The 21,186-nt window shown below is 33.0% G+C and overlaps 1 protein-coding gene and 1 long non-coding RNA gene across 9 annotated transcripts in view; both read left to right on the forward strand.

Moving 5' to 3' along the window:
* The window catches only part of LOC149572710 (kinetochore protein), a 220,877-nt gene extending 216,901 nt beyond the window's left edge, over positions 1 to 3,976 (forward strand). For all 8 annotated transcript variants that reach the window (XM_089813792.1, XM_089813791.1, XM_089813789.1 and 5 more), the window contains exon 14: positions 3,560 to 3,976. In XM_089813792.1, the coding sequence (XP_089669918.1) occupies positions 3,560 to 3,632 (73 nt within the window). In that variant the 3' untranslated portion in view covers positions 3,633 to 3,976. The remainder of the gene's footprint in view (positions 1 to 3,559) is intronic.
* Positions 3,977 to 4,128: 152 nt separating this feature from the next.
* Positions 4,129 to 4,843, forward strand: LOC149572711 (uncharacterized). Its single transcript, XR_016359955.1, has 2 exons — positions 4,129 to 4,237; positions 4,316 to 4,843. It is a non-coding gene; the product is annotated as an uncharacterized LOC149572711 (long non-coding RNA).
* Positions 4,844 to 21,186: the final 16,343 nt, after the last annotated feature.

Genomic DNA, 21,186 nt, shown 5'->3' on the forward strand with positions numbered 1-21,186 from the left:
ATGGCGTCAGCTACAAGATGAATGACGCCTCCAAGAACACTCACGTGAGCTGCTACAAAGGCACGTGAAAGCTGAAATGAGCTGGCCACCCAGCTGAAACCCTCTCTACCAAACTAAATCTGCAGGCAATGATGAAATCAATCTCTACCTCCGACAATCTGAGTACCTAATCGAACAAATGCAATAACCAATCCTTGCTAAGGGTTACGTCCCAACAATTCTAGTCCCGGAGGTTTGCATCCCAAACCTTCAATTCGCTCCACCAGGGCAATGACAAATTTCAAAAGTGTAATGTTCAAAAGATCCTCAGAAGATAGGGTTGCTTCTCCTTATATCCCCTCTCTGAAGCAATTCAAACCCTAAAGGGAATTTCCCACTTTGCACTAAAATATAAATAACATTTCCCATATAAATGGCGTCCAGACTTAGGAAAAATGTTACTTTATTAAATTGTCATAACTCAATACATCAAATAACCTCATGGTAGAGAAAATAAGTTATAATAATTCAAGACGTTTCCAACGAGCTATCACATATAGGTATACAAGCCCAGATTATTAAATTATTCCCTTATTACTCCAAAATGACTATAAATAGTCTTATTATAATTTATTTAATAATCAACTTAGGAAATATTAAAATATTTCCCTTTATTCCTCCAAAAGCCCAAATCAACCAAATAATCATAAAACTGACCATGTCACTTGTCTGTGAATGACACTGAACAAGATGGGTCAATTGGCAGTCCCGTCCCTAAAATCTAGCGATGCTCTTAAGAACTAGGGAACTCACCCAATCGTCTTGAAACTAAAACCATGAACTGGTCCCGAGGAGCCACATATCTGGAAGCTGCCACATCCTCCAAAATTTTAGGGAAACCTCCTAAAACCAAGGCACTGCTCCAAACTGGCCCAAAACTGCCTGAATCCAATGTCTGGCCACTGAACATCCTGTGTGAGTCTCTGTCCAACACTGATAGCCTACAAGACTCCCATGATAGGCTAACTCTCATGACCCAGATAGTCCAACTAAGGAGGGGACATGATAGGCTTTGTCCATTGGTTGGCCCGTTATGCTACTTTTGCCAACAGCGCGTCGTTTCCTGATTTGCACTGGCAATGACACCAAATGTTTGCCCCATAGCGTAAATTAGTTTAATGCATACAAGAATAATAGGAAATGTAACAAGACACGGTATATCAGAGAACTCACAATTGCTTCTTCATTAGTTCCATCAAATGCTTTACAATTTACGACACCAGCAACACATGACAATGCTAACAACCATAATCATATCCATCAGACGCAAGTACATGACATATATAAAGGTTGAAGGGACACAAGCACCAATTGTCACGATCGTTCCCAACTGCCTACCCTTTGACAAAACTAAGAAGTGCTAACACAACTTAAGTACCCGACAACAAGCAGCTGTAAACTAGGGTTCTCAGTTGCGGAAGGATTGTAGCTTTTTGATATTGTAGAAGTGTGTTAATGTTGGTAAGCATTGATCATATCAGTACGAGCTGTAGGAGTCTAGGTGATAAGGGGTATAGTTTTTTTGGTAATAATCTGGGTGCACGTAGATGCTGATATTCAGTGACAAAGGTTGAGTTTTGAATTTTTGTAGGTGATTCTATGGCCGGGACTCTTTGGTTTTTTCTACTGGAGTTCTGATTTTGTTAATTTGTAGCTATGTTGATGATATACGTAGAATTGTACAATGAATACAATTTTTTTTGAAGCCAATACATTTCAATCTTTGAAGATTTCAGTGTTTAAACCCTTGGACTATTAATCTCTCACTGGTTCCAGTCTTTGACTGCATCAGTTGGTATCAGAGCAAATCCTTCCTTGTGTTGAGTGTGAGCTTTGCTAGTGTTGGAGAAGACATTGGATACAAATGGACTTACAAGTGGGGTGTTGGTGGATGGTGTGGGAAAGTTTGAACACCGCAGATTTAGCTCAAGGAATGAGGGAGATCCTAGTAAGGTTGCTGCAATAGAGACAGCTCAAAGGAGGATAATTCATCTGAAAAATGTGAGTGATGAAGAGTGAGAGGTGACTCAAGAGGCTCAAGAAGATGAAGTTGATAATGCCGCTGAGACCAGATTTGTCAGGGCAATCACAAAGATTAGGAATACTCCTAATATAGATCCACCTTATTACAAAGGAAGCTTGAATGATAAAGAACTCAGAGATTGAATTGCAGAAATGGAGAGATATTTTGACTATGAATCTATAGAAGACTCTAATAAGGTCAAATTTGCTTGCAGAAGGTTAAAAAACCATCCATGTTTATGGTGGGACTATGTACAGGGTAAAAAGGGAAAGAGAAAATTGAGGTTGGAGTAAAATGATGTTGAAACTACAAGGCCAAATTCTTAGGTTTAATCTTTATTTTTTGAATTTATTCAAAAGCTTACAAAAATCGAGACAAAGCTGGACACAGAGAAGTTGTTCCAGAATAGATAGAAGATATGCAAATGGACCTCATTTTAGCATTCATGATGACATTGCTGAGCTTTAGAAGTGCCTCGAAGGCAGAAGATGAATTATCCAAAATGCACTCTAAATTTAAGCATATTCAAATTTAAATAAATTTAAAAATATTGAACATTAAAAAAATTTGATGATATTTAAACTAAATGAATAGTTAGGTGTTTAAAAGTAAACAAATTTACACATTTAAATTTTAATAATTTTTAGATATTAAAACTGAATTAATTTTAATCTAAAAATATTAAATTTAAATTGATCCCAAATATAACCAGTAATACTATATAAGGTATTAGGCAAGAGCCTACAACACAAGGTAACTTGTGAGCCTCTTATGGTGGAGGTCTTATGTTCGAATCTACTTGAGTTTAACACATTATAATTAATTTCAACAAATAATAATTAATAATTAATCTAGGCTTTGGCCCATTACCGATAAAAAATATATATATAAGGTTATAAAAACATCAGTTTTATTTATTCTTTTACATAAAAAGGAAAAGATGATTTAAAAATTGCATTTTTATGTGCGGATATTGCTTAGCCCTGGCCATATTCATTCAAGACCAACCCACAATCCAAATGAAGTGTCATGGGAGAATCCTCATCTGATTTGGTCCATATTCTGAACCTAAATTGGATTGTAAAATTAATTCTGGGCAGATTAACAAAATAGTATAAGCTCAAGGAAAGCACTGGACTTCTGAAGCAAAGCCCTGAGTTCAAATCTCAGGAGACATGTTAAATTATTGAAATTTGATAAAATACCCATCTAAGTTGCTGGTTATGGTATACACCAACGGACAAAACCAAGTGCAAGAGTTGGGTGAGTTTGACTGAATATTTCTGAAGGAAATTTTACTGTATCAAATAAAAGAAAAGAAAAAAACAGATTACCTCCAAGTATAAAATTGTTTCATGAGTGAAAGTAAACTCATCTTTTTGTGTGAGCTTTTGTTCTTTAATTTTAGTGCACATTGCTGACGTCCATTTTCTGAGGAAACTTGTATATTTAGTTATTGATGCTGACAACATTTCTTGATATGGCTCGTGTAAACAGGAAAGAAATACGGCCAGAGGAGCACAATAAGATTGTAGTCTGTGCATCCTTTTGTGAGATGGCACCTACTTAGAAATTCTCAATAAATTTACAATCTGAATGCTAGGTGTTTAAGTGGTCGCAGAGATCCAAGTCATCGTGTTTCTTCATTTTCTTGTGATAGCTATACTGTCATGCGTATCCATATCCAGATAATCCTATCTTTCTATATGTATGTATCAATTTCTCCATCTGTTTGTTGCCATTGAGTATGATCCATGCTCAAATCATGATATAAATTCCAGAGCAAAAATAATATCAGGAGGAAATTATTTTGGTAAAGAGCATTGTTGTGGTTTGCTGTAAAATTAAATAATGTTGTCTGGTGACGAAAAATGGAGAAGAATCTTTAATAATGGAAACTGGATTCGAACATAATGTGTGTGGTATATTATTGGTACTCTATAATTTGTATTAATGATTTTCAGTTGTGCAGTAAAATTTAAAATCTTCTCTAGAAAGCATTTATTTGTAGCTACTGATTTGGTTTATTCAGAATGATACTAATCACCTTCAGTTGTGATTATAAGTTCACGTGAATTTTAGGCAAAAAAAAGTGGTGTTGGAGAAGATGCAATCCCTTTAGAAGCCAGAAAGGGTGTTCATAGCTGGAGTAAGATCATTGTGAACAATTACACGGTGAGTATCTTCTTTCCTCTAAGATTTTGAGAGTAATTTAAATGGTCAGTAATGATACCATATCATTTTCGATGCAAGAGAAACTTGTAGCTGGAGAAAGAGCCGCTCAAGAAGAACCTACGATGAAAATATCTTTTTACAAACACAAAGTAGCAACTTTCAGTTTCTAAGTGAGTGAGCCCTAGATAATAAGTGGAACATAATGTGTATCTCAGAATCAAACTCCCGAGAAGACACATTGCTTTGCTGTAAAACACGCAAATAAAAATAATATCCTTTCTAGCATGTTAGTTCTCGCATGCGTAACCAGTTATCCTACAATGGCGGTATGCTGGCACGAGCATTTGTTAGGGGGTGAAGGCAGAAAGCAACATAGGTTTCGAAGAAGGGTTGTGATATATTTTGCTTGATGCCTGATCCTAATGGGACAGGCTTACGTTTGGGCGATGTTATTAGTCGTACAAGGTGAATATGAATTTCTTGTAACTCTGAATTTTGATTCTTTTGTGAATGATGCATAGAAAACACCAAAAATGTGAGATCGAGCAAACTAAATATTGAATTTTTATACTAGAAACATAATATAATATGCAACCTGTTCAATCACAGCATCCAAAAATCGAAGGCGGCTTTTAAGGAAGATTTTGAGTATATAACGCTTGATGACTGATGAATTTATGATTCGGTACTGTTATTACTTCTAGAATGTAAATATGTTTTTCTTGTAAATCTTAATTTTGACCATTTTGAGAACGGACTCACATACAAAATGCGTGCTCTAGCAAACTGATAGTGCAATGCATCCACAAAATGGATGGAACAATAAAGTAATACAGTGTTCAATTTAACCTAATTACTTTCATAAGTGTTGACTGCCAATTTAACCGTAGGTTGATCATACCGGAAATCCTTTTGGTCTATCCGTTTTCCTCGAGAAGTTGACCTTGAAAACAAGGTGAAGAAAGTTGCTATATTAACTTTAACTTTCTTGTTTGAGTAAAAATATGAAAATTATTCTATTATAAATATGGCACCAAATTTACATGGTGAAATCAGTTTTGGGTAAAAAAGCTGTACTTAAGAAAAAAGGCCAAGTTTATCATTATTCTTTAAAAGAGAGCACTAAAATAATATACTTTAACTACAATTTTTTGGAATGCTCCAGAACTATTTGGAAACAAAGATCAAATAATAAATAAACAACTACACGGTGCCTTCAATTTGGAGAAGAAATCACTAGTGTTTTTCGAAAACTAATAGTTGAAACCACTTGCAAAATTGCATGCTTAGCAGAATGTAGGTTTGTAAATCTGCTTTATGGCTTATAGTGACCATTTAGATCCCACACTGTTCCTTCCCCAAATCGTGGTCTCCTTATGCACGAGCCTTCATCTCTCATTGGCGTGGAAAGGAGTGAATTTATTCATTTGATTAATATTTATCGCATCACAAAAATGCAAATACAATTAGCCACAAGGTACAAATAATTAATTTTTTTCTCACATGCCCTAGAGAACACTTTTCAAAGAACAACTTTACAAGAAAACTTGTCATTTCTTAAGAACTTTCAAAAGTTCAAAAAATATTTTTTTTTAAACTGACCAAATTTATTATTATTTTCCAAACTATTAAGAGTGATCTCACAATTCTTAGTTACAAATTTTGGTCATAGTGGCCATTAAAACTTGACATTTGGCACTAAACCATTATTTTTTAATATGTATAACAGTTAAACCATTAAGAATTTGAAGGTGAAATCAACTACCTGTTTATAAGATTTGTGTAAATTCTAAATATATTTTAATTTAAGAAAAAGCAATAAATTGTGCATATTTTTACATCACTTTTCATAACTTAATTATTATGGTAATTGACATTTTAGAAAAGTGATATTTGCTATGTAATATATCACATTTATTGTAGGGAGAGTAATTCACTTTTCATAACTTAATTATTATGGTATTTGACATTTTAGAAAAGTGATATTTGCTATGTAATATATCACATTTATTGTAGGGAGAGTAAAAATCAAACTTTATAATATAGGCATGGCACACCAATATCTAGGGTATGGATACCTTTTCATAATTTATTGTTGCATAGATTATTTAGTTACTCTTTGAATTTAGAGTAGTTATAAATTGACCAATGATATATGGTGTAACACAAACTTGTTTATATGCATTTAAATCAGCTTCTTATGTTGAAACAAGGATATGAATACGTAAAGAGTTTATTTAATGAATACATTTAAATCAACATTTTGTAACATGTTCTATGCTCATTTGAAAGTTGTTTTTTTCTCATTAATGATCAAAAAGTATGTTTTGAAGAGTTGGTCCTTAGCAAGTGTGATTTCAAATTTCATTTATGGCCTCCCAATGTGAGAAGGGTTGTGTAGAGATGGAAGGTGAAAGTATAATAGAAAGGAGGCTATGAAATTAGAAATGTGTTGCCTAAATTATATTCTTGAACAAAGTAGCAAATTACATAAAAAAGAGCTATTTTGTTCTAAGCACAGTGTAATGGGCACCCCTGGATGTCCCAAAAAACTAAACCAAATTGCTGAAAGGAATTATGTCAAACAATTTGCATTCAACTTCTTAAAACCCCTTATAACTCCGAAAATCAAACGTTTATTTTTTTGTTGTGTTTCATGCATGGAATTGGTATCATACAACATAAACAAGAAAGAAACTACAATAATATGCAAAGTGGAAATGAACTGCTGCTAATAAAATGTTATTTTCAGAATTCATAAAACCAAATACATGGCAGGTTTATCAACTCACTAATTACTTCAGCAATATTGTCATAATACTCCAGCCCATGCTTACGAACTTGCTGCTACAATACTTTGTCCTCCAATCAGTCCACTACCTTCATAATACCATTCCCTCCAAGCGGCATAAGCGTCAAACAAGTAGTGAAGAAGATATGAGCAAAATATCAAATTTGCCTGTAGCCAGAAATGCAACTAAACTGCCTGATAATGAAGCCAATAAGAAAGAATTCCAAAGGCCAAACCCCAAGGGAATGACGTCTAAAATGTTACAAGAGAGGATAGACGTCCTCAAATGCCAAGAACAAAGCTGCAACTCACACACCAATTTCTTCTTATATTCAACCTGCCTAATGAAGCCACAAATGCTTCTTTTTATTCTATTTCCAAGGGTCCGCTCAACTCATATGGGCAATGTGGGATAAAAGATGTGTAATATATAAAACATATATTAAAATACCCCTTATGTCTCCCTTGGGTACACACTACCATAAAATAAATATTAAAGTAACACTTTAATATTTTACAATTAAACTAGACGTTACTTTAATAAAACTTCAGGCATTAAAATGTATTAGCAATCGGACTCCGAATAATGCAAGTGATAGCTCATCGGAAAGCTCTCACCGAGGAGCATCGAATTCCAATCACCAAAATTGACTTGCACTGTGTCCTGTCGGCTTACTAAAAATAGTAAGTATGCTTGAAACTGAGTAAATCAACTTCGTTTTGGCCCAAATTGGAAATGACTAGGCCAAAACACTCCAGGATCCCATTAAACCCTTCATTAGCCCTCAAGACCATGTAGAACAAGACTAACGCACACACACTTGGTCAACTGCTAAAAGATGGGATCATTACAAATCCGCCCTCCTTGAAATTGCTTGTCCTCAAGCAATTAAGTAACATAATGAACTCCAACCTCCACCTGGATCCCAATATGTGATATCCATATGCAAGTTAAACCAACTGCAAACCTGCATCACCATGACCAACCCCTGTAGCCTAGCATTCAAAACTTGTGCTGATGAAGTCAGAATGTCACTATAAGGCAACTCCATAGAAGATCTATGAAACGTCTTCTTCCCTTTATCCATCCACATAATATATATTGGACTAGAATGCATATTATCACCATCATGCATTGAAAAAGATGTAGTTGTAGGTGAACCATATGTACTCATGCTAACTGTATCAACAATAGGTGTTGCCGCATCGAAATATATGGACATAGGAACAACATTAATTGCTGCAACAGAAAACTGAACTGAATTTGTAGTTGATGATAACCCATAATCATTAACATGTGTGGCTTCATTAGAAAATACATCAACCACTGCATTTATACCATTAAACTCCTCATTGGATGCTTCAATTGACATAGAAGTGGCTGCTAATATGATAGTATCCTCGCATTCTCCTAATTCCACTATTGCTACGTCATCATCCCCTGACAAGGCTTCATATGTGGTCTCCTGACTTCGCACACATGTCTCTACTGACTCTGCCGAAATGCCCACATCACCAACATCATAGCTGGCTGGCTCTATACGTGTCTCGATCCCACCTGAGAAATTGACTACCTTCTGCTCTGGAGCAACATACAAATCATCAATGTTGATGCCCATTTGTCTAGCCATAAGCTGCAACATCATATTCATTCGCCTATTCTGCTCCTGTTGCATATGTTGCCCTTTCTCTAATGTACTCAATAACTGTCTGAACATCACATCTTGATCTGGACTAATATACATCTTTATCTAGCTATCAATATGATCTCCACAGGATGGTAGGACTTATAGCTCTGATACCACTGTAATGGGCACCCCTGGATGTCCCAAAAAACTAAACCAATTTGTTGAAAGAGATTTTGTCAAACAGTTTGCATGCAACCTCTTATTTCTCCGTTTAATGTTTTAAACCCCTTATAACTCTGGAAATCAAACATTTATTGTTTGTTGTGTTTCGTGCATAGAATTGGTATCATACAACATAAACAAGAAAGAAACTACAATGATATGCAAGGTGGAAATGAACTGCTGCTAATAAAATGTTATTTTCAGAATTCATAAAATGAAATACATAGCAGATTTATCAACTCACTAATTACTTCAGCAGTATTGACATAATACTCCAGCCCATGCTTACGGACTTGCTGCTACAATACTTTGTCCTTCAATTAGCCCACTACCTTCATAATACCATTCTCTCTAAGCGGCATAAGCGTCAGACAAGTAGTGAAGAAGATATGAGCAAAATACCAAATTTGCCTGTAGTCGGAAATGTAACTAAACTGCCTGATAATGAAGCTAATAACAAAGAATTCCAAAGGCCAAACCCCAAGGGAATGACGTCTAAAATGTTACAAGAGAGGATAGACGTCCTCAAATGCCAAGAACAAAGCTGCAATTCACACACCAATTTCTTCTCATATTCAACTTGCCTAATGAAGCCACAAATGCTTCCTTTTATTCTATTTCCAAAGGTCCGCTCAACTCATATGGGCAATGTGGGATAAAAGATGTGTAATATATAAAACATATATTAAAATACCCCTTATGTCTCCTTGGGTACACATCACCATAAAATAAATATTAAAGTAACACTTTAATATTTTACAATTAAATTAGACGTTACTTTAACAAAACTTCAGGTATTAAAATGTATTAGCAATCGGACTCCGAATAATGCGAGTGATAGCTCATCGGAAAGCTCTCACCAAGGAGTATCGAATCCAATCACCAGAATTGACCTGCACTGTGTCTTGCCGACTTACTAAAAATAGTAAGTATGCCTGAAACTGAGTAAATCAACTTCATTTTAGCCCAAACTGGAAATGACTAGGCCAAAACACTCCAGAATCCCATTAAACCCTTCGTTAGCCCTCGGGACCATGTAGAACAAGGCTAACGCACACACACTTGGTCAACTACTAAAAGAACGTGAAGGCCAAAAGATGAGATCATTACACACAGTTATCTAAATTAAGAAGTCTAATATAAAGCATTAGACCAGAATGTTATTCCATTGGCTATTAAAGAAGAAGATGATGATGATGATGATGATGATGATGATGATGATAATTATCTATGTATGATATTTAGCAATGAAATATAGGAAAGGACTATGTTGTTTAAATTAGTAATATAAAATAATATTAATATTAGATTGTATACAAAGGTAGCATTATTTAAGATTTAAGGCATGCATATCAAAAAATAAGTTAATAAGAAGAATATTTAAAGAGGGTCGAACAAAAATATCGTTAGACATGAAAAAGTACAAATAAGAAATATTAGGAAAATACTAAACACAAATTTTCATGTAAGCAATCTACTAACAAAGGAAAATTTCTAATGTATAGCATATTATAAATACTAATTATTAATAGTTGTGAAATTTAAATTTAAAAAAAACTACAAAACTATAATTCATAATTTCAAATTTAATTTTTTTGTGTGAATAAAAGTGGTCAAAGCAACCCACCCACATGACAACTTCTAGTCTCAAATAAAACTAGCTTGCATACACATAATTATATAAATATAGGAAAAATGATACTATCCAAAGAACAAAAAATAAACAAATGTTATCTAGAAGTGGAGTTTGAATTACTATGGGTGATGGTAGACTCAAACCAATTGCTAGAACGAATCTTGGGTGGAGAGATGACCACCCAAGTCACATTGTAATGCCGCTACTCCTAATGATGCCTCTTGATGAGTTTAACTTGCAAATATCAATTACTAAAGGTTATAATTTTAAAAGTATCAACTTTAGGTACAACATAAAAAGAATTATTATTCTACATAATCATCAGACTTCCTAACCCTCTAGGAGGACCCTTTATGTTCAAGAAAAATGATCCTTAGTTGTTCTTCCATCCTCCTTGTAATTGACATCCAACTTAGGCTTCCTAATCCTTTGAGAAGGCCCTCTATGCTCTAGAGGATGGTCCTAGATTAGTTAGCCATCTACGTTGAAAGATGTCCTTGAGATCTACAAGGTTTATCTATCAAATCCTTGATTATTTGTTTGAATGAAATAACCCCAATGCAAGTCTCATTTTCACTTATCCTTATTTAATTCCTACTATTGGTATGAGATAAAATCATTCATTTTCTAATATTCTTTTAGACCCCTTACTATAAATCATTCCAATCTAAATTATTTTTTATTAACAGTTATAAATTCTCATTAATTATATTATCCTTTGTCTTTATTTTAATTCTCATATCCTAAGTGCATTTAAATAAATACAAATATAAATATAAATATAAATTCTCAATAAGAAAATTGCCTGCTAATAATACTACTTATACTATCAATTAATTGGCAATATTGGCCTTAAGTAGGTGTTGGCTATACTTAATGTGGACCTATTATATCCATTTTGGGTGTCAATATATGGTGGGTTTGGTTCACAATTCCTCTTCCCATGTTAACAACTACATAGGAGGTTCTTCTTCTTAATGTGGACTTGATATTTCTCTCTTTCTCTTCTATTGAATGCACTAATTTTGCTTGGTTTTAGAATGATTCTTGATTGTTTCACTTGGTCATAAAATTATTTTTGCATAATAATAATTTATGTTTATCATTTTTAAGTAGTTTAAAAGTTTATAAATATTGCTATTCTTTTTTTCGTTTCCTTTTTCATGACTAATATTCTTCTTCAATTTAACCTTTAAGAATACAAATTATATGAGTACAAACTCCCATACTTCAAGCACCGACCTACTTGAAGCACCAATTCTCTCTATTGACTTTGTGAGCATGGATCCACTGCAAACAAATTGTTCTTCCACCTTGATGATATTGTGTTGGCGAATAGATTTTTCTCCTTGAAAATATTTCTTTAACAAGACTCTATTACTCTAATATCTAAAGACAGAAAAAGTTCACAATAGTTGGATAAGTTCAATGATTCACATCCCTCTGGATTTAAAGAGGTACAACTCCCTCATTTGATTTCCAATTAATCAACTAATCTAAATAAAAATCATTGCCTTTAACCAGAAAGCATAAAGGTTGCACACCTTATTCTTAGACAAGGGGTTAAAAGGATTAACTTAAACAAATATCACCAAAGTAGGAAAAGATCCAAGCTTCTCACATTTCCATGAATGATAATTATCAAAGATTTGCACAACATCAAATGAATTCATCATAACGGTATACCCCAAGATAGCAAGACAACATAGGAAAAGGAAATAAGCATTCATAAAGAAAAATTTTTTTTGCAATCCAAGTAACAAAGATTCAGATAATTTCCATAAAGTGACTTCTATTATCTCAATTCAAAGTTCAAGACAAAAACCATCTCAACACCATTTTCCATAGTTTCTAAAGAGAGTTTGCCAAGTTTAATTGGAAAGATATTATCTCACTGATCTCCAAGGAGAAGCTTCTTGATCATAATAGCTAATTGTGTACAAACCTCATCCAATATGAAACAATTTAAAGTGAACTTGGGAAGCTTCATAGGTTCTTCATCAAAACCCCCTATCCTGATATAAGTGAACCTAGGAAATTGGATAAACAAACTACCATAGGTTTGCACTAACTGTTGGGATTTAATTGTCACCCTTTGTTCAGACATTCCTGCCAGCTCAAAACATAATTTTCCCATAAAAACATGATGAACCCTCCTATAATCCTTCAAAGAATGACTCTTTTGTAGTGAGGGGCAATAATTATATATGGTGATACTATTGTCAAAAGGTTCATGAGGCAGGGTGAGATCTTTTGCTTGCATACCAGACAATACATGACATATGAGGACATGAAGAAGTCCCTTTTAATGGTCTGAGTCCACTTTAGTTGTGACCTTGTTGAATTAGCAATCATCTCAGCCCAATCCAAGTGTTTCTTGCCTTCAAGTATGATTTCTATGTAATAGAACATCGAATCTTCCCATAAGTAGGCATATTGTGAACTTCTAACTCTATGTAGTAGAACTCCAAAGTCGTGAATGTGGGGCTTCATATTATCTTTATTTTGGTTCACAGGCAAACGTGGACCCCCTTATAATTCTTTATAGTCCAATGCTTAGCAATTACGTAGTGACACTTCTCAAGGTCTTCTTTGAACTTGGCAAGAGACTAGGTGGGGGAAAAGGATGAAAAGGATTCCTTGGGTAATTTGAAGATAGACATTATATTCTTTTGGTTGACTTAAAGGAAAACCTTCCCCATAATTTTTCTTAATATAACTAGTCTTAGTATCATAATGATTTAGACATTATTGTATAAGTTTAGGGCTTATTGCGACGGGAGGAAAAGAAATAACTTCTAGCAAACCATTTTGAGGATTTCAGTTACATCGGATTATTCTAATTCATTCACTTGTCTACTAGAAATGGATTGATCAACACTTGTCCCACTTATAATTGTATCTATAAATAAAGGCCTCTTACAATTCATACTAGAGCCATTACCAAAGAAATGGAGAGATGACTTCATATTTTCCAAACACCAAACGATCACAAATACCTAGATTCAATACGCTTGCAAAGGAAATAAAGATTGAATGGGGTGAAAAAAATTACCATGAACCGATAGTAAGAACACCAAAAAGCTCCTTGAACTTCTTACACTTCATCTCCGGTGCTGATACTTGAAGAAGTTTTAAACTTACCATTTTCAAGAAAAGACCTTTAAATGATGAAGGCATCATAACAAGTTTTGAGATATAGATTTAGAAAGATAGGCATGCACTAAATATTGCTTGATTTGATAGTTGGCGATAAGTTTAATAAATGACGATCTTTTCAATTTTCGCATACTACATCATAATCAATTCCTCACGTGACAATCTTTCCTCATACCTTATACCATTGGCCTCATGCTTTTTACTTAACTTCAACATTTAATGATTGTTGTGCATGACATGTCTAAGGATATTACCTTTTATTTCAGTGTCACTTCAACCATATCGTACCCCATATTAAAGATTTTCCCCTTGTGGAGTTATTATGACCTTTGCTCAATCGATGATGACATGTGTTGCCATGTTTCAAATGTCTGGAATCGCCACCAATTTTGTTATGAACTATATATATATTGTCGAACCGGTTTGAACCAATGTTCAAATTGGTTCAAATGGTATGAAGTGGTTCAAAAGTTCAAAAGGGATCAAACAGTTCAAAATGGTTTGGGAGTTCAGCTATTTTGTACACGAAGGACTTTAATTGACTTGAACTTGACTTAATACTTTCTTTTGACCATAAATGAACTTGAGTACAATGTCTTAAGAAAATGGATGATTAGCCAACTTAATGACCCAAAAATCAAGAAATGGAAAGTTCAACAAAGGTTCAAAGCTGATAGTTTAAGCTTAAACATGAAACATAAACACTAGGTGACTCTGAAAATCACTAGGACTAACATATTGCTTACTCAATTGATCATGATGGACAAATAAATCACTATATGTATACTTCTCTTGTATACATCTATTTCAAATCTATATATTATTTATTTCTTGATTTGCATCCGCATGTTCTTTTATATTCGCATATACATCTCATTTATATCTATATTTTTAAATCTTTTATATCCAATGTGCAATCTATATGATGTTACTTGTGAATACACAATAGACTTCTTTTATCTCATGCTTCACAAAATTTTATGCTTTCATACCTTTTACTTTTATATCTTCTTCAATAATCTTCTCTACATGTTGTCTATCTCTTCATCCATTTCAATACTCTTGATTTATACCATACATCTCTAGTCCTTTTTAATTGTTCACATACTTCTCTCTTCACTTTTCTTTTTTCACACACTGCCCTATTATACTTATTCTACATTCTTGCAAATAAAAAGGTCCATATTTATATCCCACCTATTTAAGGATATGACTTTTCAAAGTCAAAAGTCATATTATTTAAAAATAAATAATTGTACTTATTGCAATTAACTAATATCAATCACACCTTTCAAAATAGGTCATTTTTCTTTTATTAGATTCCCTGCTTGATTAGTCACAACTTGTGTTTTAAAAAAAAAAAAAAATCTTTTACATATTGCTGCTAGAACTTGTCCAAGTTTCTTCTTGCAATCTAAACTACATTGGGTTCAAATAAAATCTTAATTTATTGGGCTCTTAACTACAAAAGATTATTTCATATTGTTTTGTTGTTGTTGTTATGGAGCATATACCTGAACCTATTTTTGTTTAAGGCACAAATGAAAAATATTTAATTGTTAGATAATGACAACAATGAAGAAATGCAAAAAAACATGATTATGAAACAAACTTTCTCTATTTTAGAAAAAGATAGTTTTTATTTTCAAAATGAAACTTTAAGTTTTTTGAAGAAACAAATCGAGTTTTAGTCTATGTTGAGAGATATCTCTTATCTTCAAGAGCTCCTATATATTTTCTTTTATGTGAAGGCATATCATATGTTTTCAAGAGAAGTATTGTAGTAGCAACTTAGATGTTTGCAAATGTAATTTATTTTTTCCTCCGAACAATAAGATTACCAATACTTTTCCTCGTGGATGTTTCCTTGACCTATTGTCAAGGTTTTACCACTTATATCTATGTATTTTTAGTTGTGTTTTTATTCTTCATTATTTCTCTCACTATTTTGCATTTATTTTGTATTATAAATTTATTGTTTCTGGGTTAATGCTTTTGCTTCCATAACAATTGGTATCAGAGCAATTTCTTTTTGCAGTAGTTATGTCAGGATTTGGCTTTGGTTTTTTGTAGCATCAAATGGAAAAGGTTTTGAATTCAAGGTTTGAGGTGAATAAATTTGAGGAAAAAAATAACTTTGAGCTATGGAAGCTCAAGACACATGGTTTATTAGTGCAATAGGGATTGCATAAGGCATTGGATAGAAAGTCAAAGAAACAAACAACTATGACATATGATGATTAGGAAGATTTGAATATGAGAGCCCTAAGCACAATTTGGTTGTGTTTGGTAGATGAGGTTCTCTTTAATATTGTTGGAGAAGATACAATGCAAGTTTATGGAGTAGAATAGAGTCTTTCTATGAAAAAAAATCCTTGACTAACTAAATCTACTTGAAGAGGCAACTGGATAACCTACTAATGAAGGAAAGTTTAATTTTATTTTTTTTAATCATTTAAATGTTTTCAAAACTCTATTTTTTCAATTGGATAGTATGCATGTAAAAATCAAAGACGAAGACAAAGTAGTTGCATTGCTATGTTCTTTGCCCAAATCTTGGAATCACTTAGTTACTTCTATTAGTTTAGTACAATTGATTCCCATGAATTTGATTCTATTGTGGGATATTTTTTGTCTAAAGAGGTGCAAAGGAAGTCTAATATAGAAACCTCCACACTAGAAGCAATGGTAGCTAGAGGTTGTTCCACAGAAAAGGGGGAAGGTTTGAGAGATAAATCCATATCCAAGTCAAGAGGAAAAAAGACTAAGAGACAATATTGGTATTGCAATAAAGTAGGACATTTCAAGAAATATTGTTGGAAAAGAAAGGAAGAGGGTGATGAATCCAAAAAGAAAGCACGTCCAACTGAGCCAAATTCAGATGTGGTTGATGAAGTGTTATCTATTTGTAATATCTTACAACATCAAGATAGGTTGATTTTAGATTCGGGTGCTTCTAATTACATGCGTCAACATAGGAGTTGGTTTTCTTCTTACCATCCTATTGATGGAGATGTTGTATTAATGGGAAACAATTCTTCTTGTAAGATTGTTGGGGTTGGGAGTATTAGAATCAATATGTTTGATAGTGTTGTAAAGACATTAACATGAGTAAGACATGTATCAAAATTGGAAAAGATTTTAATTTCCTTCGATGTTTTGGATTATGGTGGTTATAAACTTGTCAAGGTGGAGGTCCTAAAGTGTCTAAAGGGATTTTAGTGATGATGAAGGCTACAAAATTTGTAAACCTTTAGGTTAGAAGGAAGTACAAATATAAGTCAAGCGACAGTGGTATCTAAGGACAATGATGAATCTACTCATTCATTACATCAACGATTGGGTCTTATGAGCGAGAAAGGGCTAAAGTTACTAGTAAATTGTAAGTTGCTTCCAAAATTAAAATCTTTGAATTTGTATTTTTGCAAGTATTGTGTCTTTGGGAAGCAATGTAGACAAAAGTTTAAATCTATTAGTCATTCAAGAAAAGGCATTCTAGACTATATCCATGTAGATGTTTGGGGTCCATCACTTGTAGTTTCTTTTGGAGGAGCATCATATTTTGTGACATTTATAGATGACTACCCTAGAAAGGTATGGATCTTTTTTTATTAAAAGTAAAGATGATGTGTTTGGTGCATTCAAATGATTTAGATTTTTGGTTTAAAAGAGTATAGATAGCTTAATCAAGTTTTTGAGAACTGACATCAGAGATAAATTCACATATTTAAAGTTTGAAAATGATTGCAAGGAAGCTGGGATCATAAGGCATAAAACATAATTTACACTCCTCACAAAATGGTGTTTTTGAACGCATGAATACAAATCTTCTAGAGAGAGCAGGAAGTATGCTTAGTAATGCCAGATTGTAGCAAGAGTTGTGGGCAGAAGAAGTTAATGCAACATGTTATCTAGTAAATTGGTCACCATCAATTGTAATAGATTACAAGATTCGTGAAGAGGTATGGACAAGTCATTCATATGATTTTTCAAATCTAAAAAATATTTGGTTGTGATGCTTATGCTCTTTTTTATAAGAACCAACATTCTAAGTTAGACACAAAATCCAATAAATACTCATTTGTTGGCTATGGTGATAGAGTTAAGGAATATAGATTGCAGGATCCTACTACCCACAAAGTCATCATTAGAAGAGATGTATTATTTGATGAATCCTCTCTAACAAAATCATATTTTGTAGAAAATAATTTGGAACAGGCACAAGTACTACAATATCAACAAGTTCAATTGGAAACTATGTTCTAAGTTGGACACCAAATCCAAGAAATACTCATTTGTTGGCTATGGCGATAAAGTTAAGGAATATAGATTGTAGGATCATACTACCCACAAAGTCATCATCAGAAGAGATGTATTATTTGATGAATCCTCTCTAACAAAACCATATTTTGTAGAAAATATTTTGGAACAGGCACAAGTACTACAATATCAACAAGTTTAGTCGGAAACTCATCCTTTGATAGAAGAAAAAGAGCAAAAAAATTATTTTTGGAGAAGAAAGTGCAGATTTAGAAAATATACAAGAAACTATGAAAATACCACAACCATATCTTAGGAGATCTAGACCAGTCAAGAATCCTCCTAAAAGGTATGGTGATTTTATTTCATCTGTTTCTTTGATTTCTAATGATGGGGGAACCAAGTGGTTATCAAGAAGTAATGAATAATGCTAAATAGATGCTTTAGAGAAGAATAAGACATGAGACTTGGTAGAACTTCCAAAGGGTGAAAAGGTTGTTGGTTACAAGTGGGTCTACAAACTGAAGAAGGGTTTTGATGATAAAATTGAAAGGCACAAGGCAAGGCAAGGCTGGTAGCAAAAGAATATTCTAAAAAAGAAGGTATTGATTTATGTTTTTTCATCAGTTGTTAAACTTGTTTGTATTAAGATTGTATTAGAATTAGTTTCATTACTTAATCTTGAGTTAGAGAATCTAGATGTTAAAACAACATTTCTACATGGAGATTTGGATATATATATACATATACATATATATACACACACACACACACACACACACACACATATACATATACACATACACATATACATATATGTATATGTATATGTGTATATATATATGTGTGTGTGTGTGTGTGTGTGTGTGTGTGTGTGTGTGTGTGTAGATATAGATATAGATATACATATATATACATATATGTATGTATATAGACACATGTATACATACATACATATATATATATATATATATATATATATATATATATATATATATATATATGAATGATAAAGATATAGATATGGAACAGCTGGAAGGGTTTGTTCAAGATCACAACAACAAAAATGGTTTGCAAACTTAAGAAGTCACTATATGGATTCAAGTAGTCACCGAGGAAATGGTACAAGAAGTTTGATTCCTTCATGGTGAGCCAAATATTTGTAAGAAGTGAGTATGACCATTGTGTTTACTTTAAAATTTTAGAAAACGGTTTATTCATTATCTTGGTATTATATGTTGATGATATGCTTGTAGCAAGTAAAAGCATGGGTGAAATTAATAAGTTGAAGGTTCAGTTGGCTATGACTTTTGAAATGAAGGATCTAGGAGAAAAAAAAATCTTGGGTATAGAAATACACAAAGACAGGGAACATGGTAAGTTTTGGTTATCACAAGAGAAATGTGTTGAGAAGATTCTCATCAGATTTGATATGCAAATTGTGAAACCTATTAATATCCCTTTGGCTTCCCATTCTAATATTTCTTCAAATTTATGTCCTACTACTAAGGAAGAAAATGATTATATGTATCATGTACCATATGAAAATATAGTAGCTGGAAGTTTAATGTATGTGATGGTATGTACATTACCAAATATTTCACATGTAGTAGGTGTTTTCAGTAGATACATGGAAAATCCAAGTAAAAGCATTGCGAAAAAGTGAAATGGGGGCTTCAGTATCTTAGAGGCACAACTAATTATTGTATCACCTATAATGGTTGTAGCAATTGAGTGTGCGGTTATGTTGATTCTAATTTTGTAGGTGATTTGGACAAAAGGAGATCTACATTAGGTTATGTCTTTACTCTTGTAGGTGGAGCATTTAATTGGATGCAATCAAAGCTCCAAGTGACAGTTGCTCAATATACAACTTAGGCACAATATATGGTTGTCTCACATGCATGTAAAGAGGCAATTTGGTTGAAGGGTTTTTTGGGTGAGTTTGTAAAAGTGCAAGATAATGTGATTATATTCTATGATAGTCAAAGTGTTATCCATTTGGCTAAAAATCTTGATTATCATAGTAAAACTAAACATATCAAGATTAAGTGCCATTTTTTAAGACATGTTATTGAAGAAGGTGGGTAACTCATGAAAAGTCCATACATCCAAATATTGTGTAGATATGTTTACTAAACCAGTGTCAATAGAGAAGCTGAAGTGAAATGTGGCTTCTCTTGGTTTGCAAAAATGGTGATACGTGGGCTTGGGCAAGTATTAGGTAAATTTTTTCCAAGATGGAGATTTTTAGATAATGACAACAATGAAGAAAAGTAGAAAAACAAGATTGTGAAAATAATCTTTCTCTACTTTAGAAAAAGAACAATTTTTATTTTCAAAAGGAGACTTTAAGTTTTTTAAAGGAATAAATCAGTTTTATTCTATGTTGATATTTTTCTCTTATCTTCAAGAGGTTGTATATCTTTTCTTCTTTGTGAAGGCATATCATATGTTTTGAAGAGAAATATTACAGTAGTAGCTAAGAAGTTTCCAGATGCAAATTGTTTTTCCTCTTACAATAAGATTACCAATACTTGCCCCGTCGATGTTTCCTTGACATATTGTCAAAGGTTTTACCATGTATATCTGTGTATTTTCAATTGTGTTGTTATTCTTCATTATTTTTCTCAGCACTTCTATGCATCTAATTTGTGTTGTAAATTTATTGTTTCTAGGTTAATGTTTCTTCTTCCATAACACTGATTGTTTTATACAAAAATATTGAATACCATTCCATTATGCTCTTTGTATCATGGATGCTTACCATTTAAAATTACTTCATGTTTATGTGTCTCCTTCTTCTTTTTTGTGTTGGTTTTATGTTCCAATATATATGCTTTTATTAGTGTGGCAATCCTGACTGAATTATTATTATGTAGTTGGAATGATCTTATTAATTTTTCACTGCAGATCTCAATACTTGATGACAACACTTCACCTTTCCTCCATTTAATATCATTTCAATCTTCACTATATCATTAGTATTTGATACATTTTTTGGCTTCTATCGTTATCTTTCAAACAAATACATCCCCTCTATAGGTTCATTCCTACCATCAAGCCCACAAGAATATTTCTTTCATTTTCAATATAATCAAATCATAATTGATTTTGTAGTCTATGCAATGCATCTCCAATATCCCACCATTCAAATTGGGTCTCCAATTTGAAGCTTCTCTTTTATTTTAACTATTACTTTCATTATTCACAATATGTGTTATCACTGATATGTCCTAGTGACAAAACTTCT

Source organism: Cupressus sempervirens, chromosome 2, assembly GCF_028749045.1.
Source record: "Cupressus sempervirens isolate cs-2001-9-10 chromosome 2, ASM2874904v1, whole genome shotgun sequence".
Taxonomy (NCBI): Eukaryota; Viridiplantae; Streptophyta; class Pinopsida; order Cupressales; family Cupressaceae; genus Cupressus; species Cupressus sempervirens.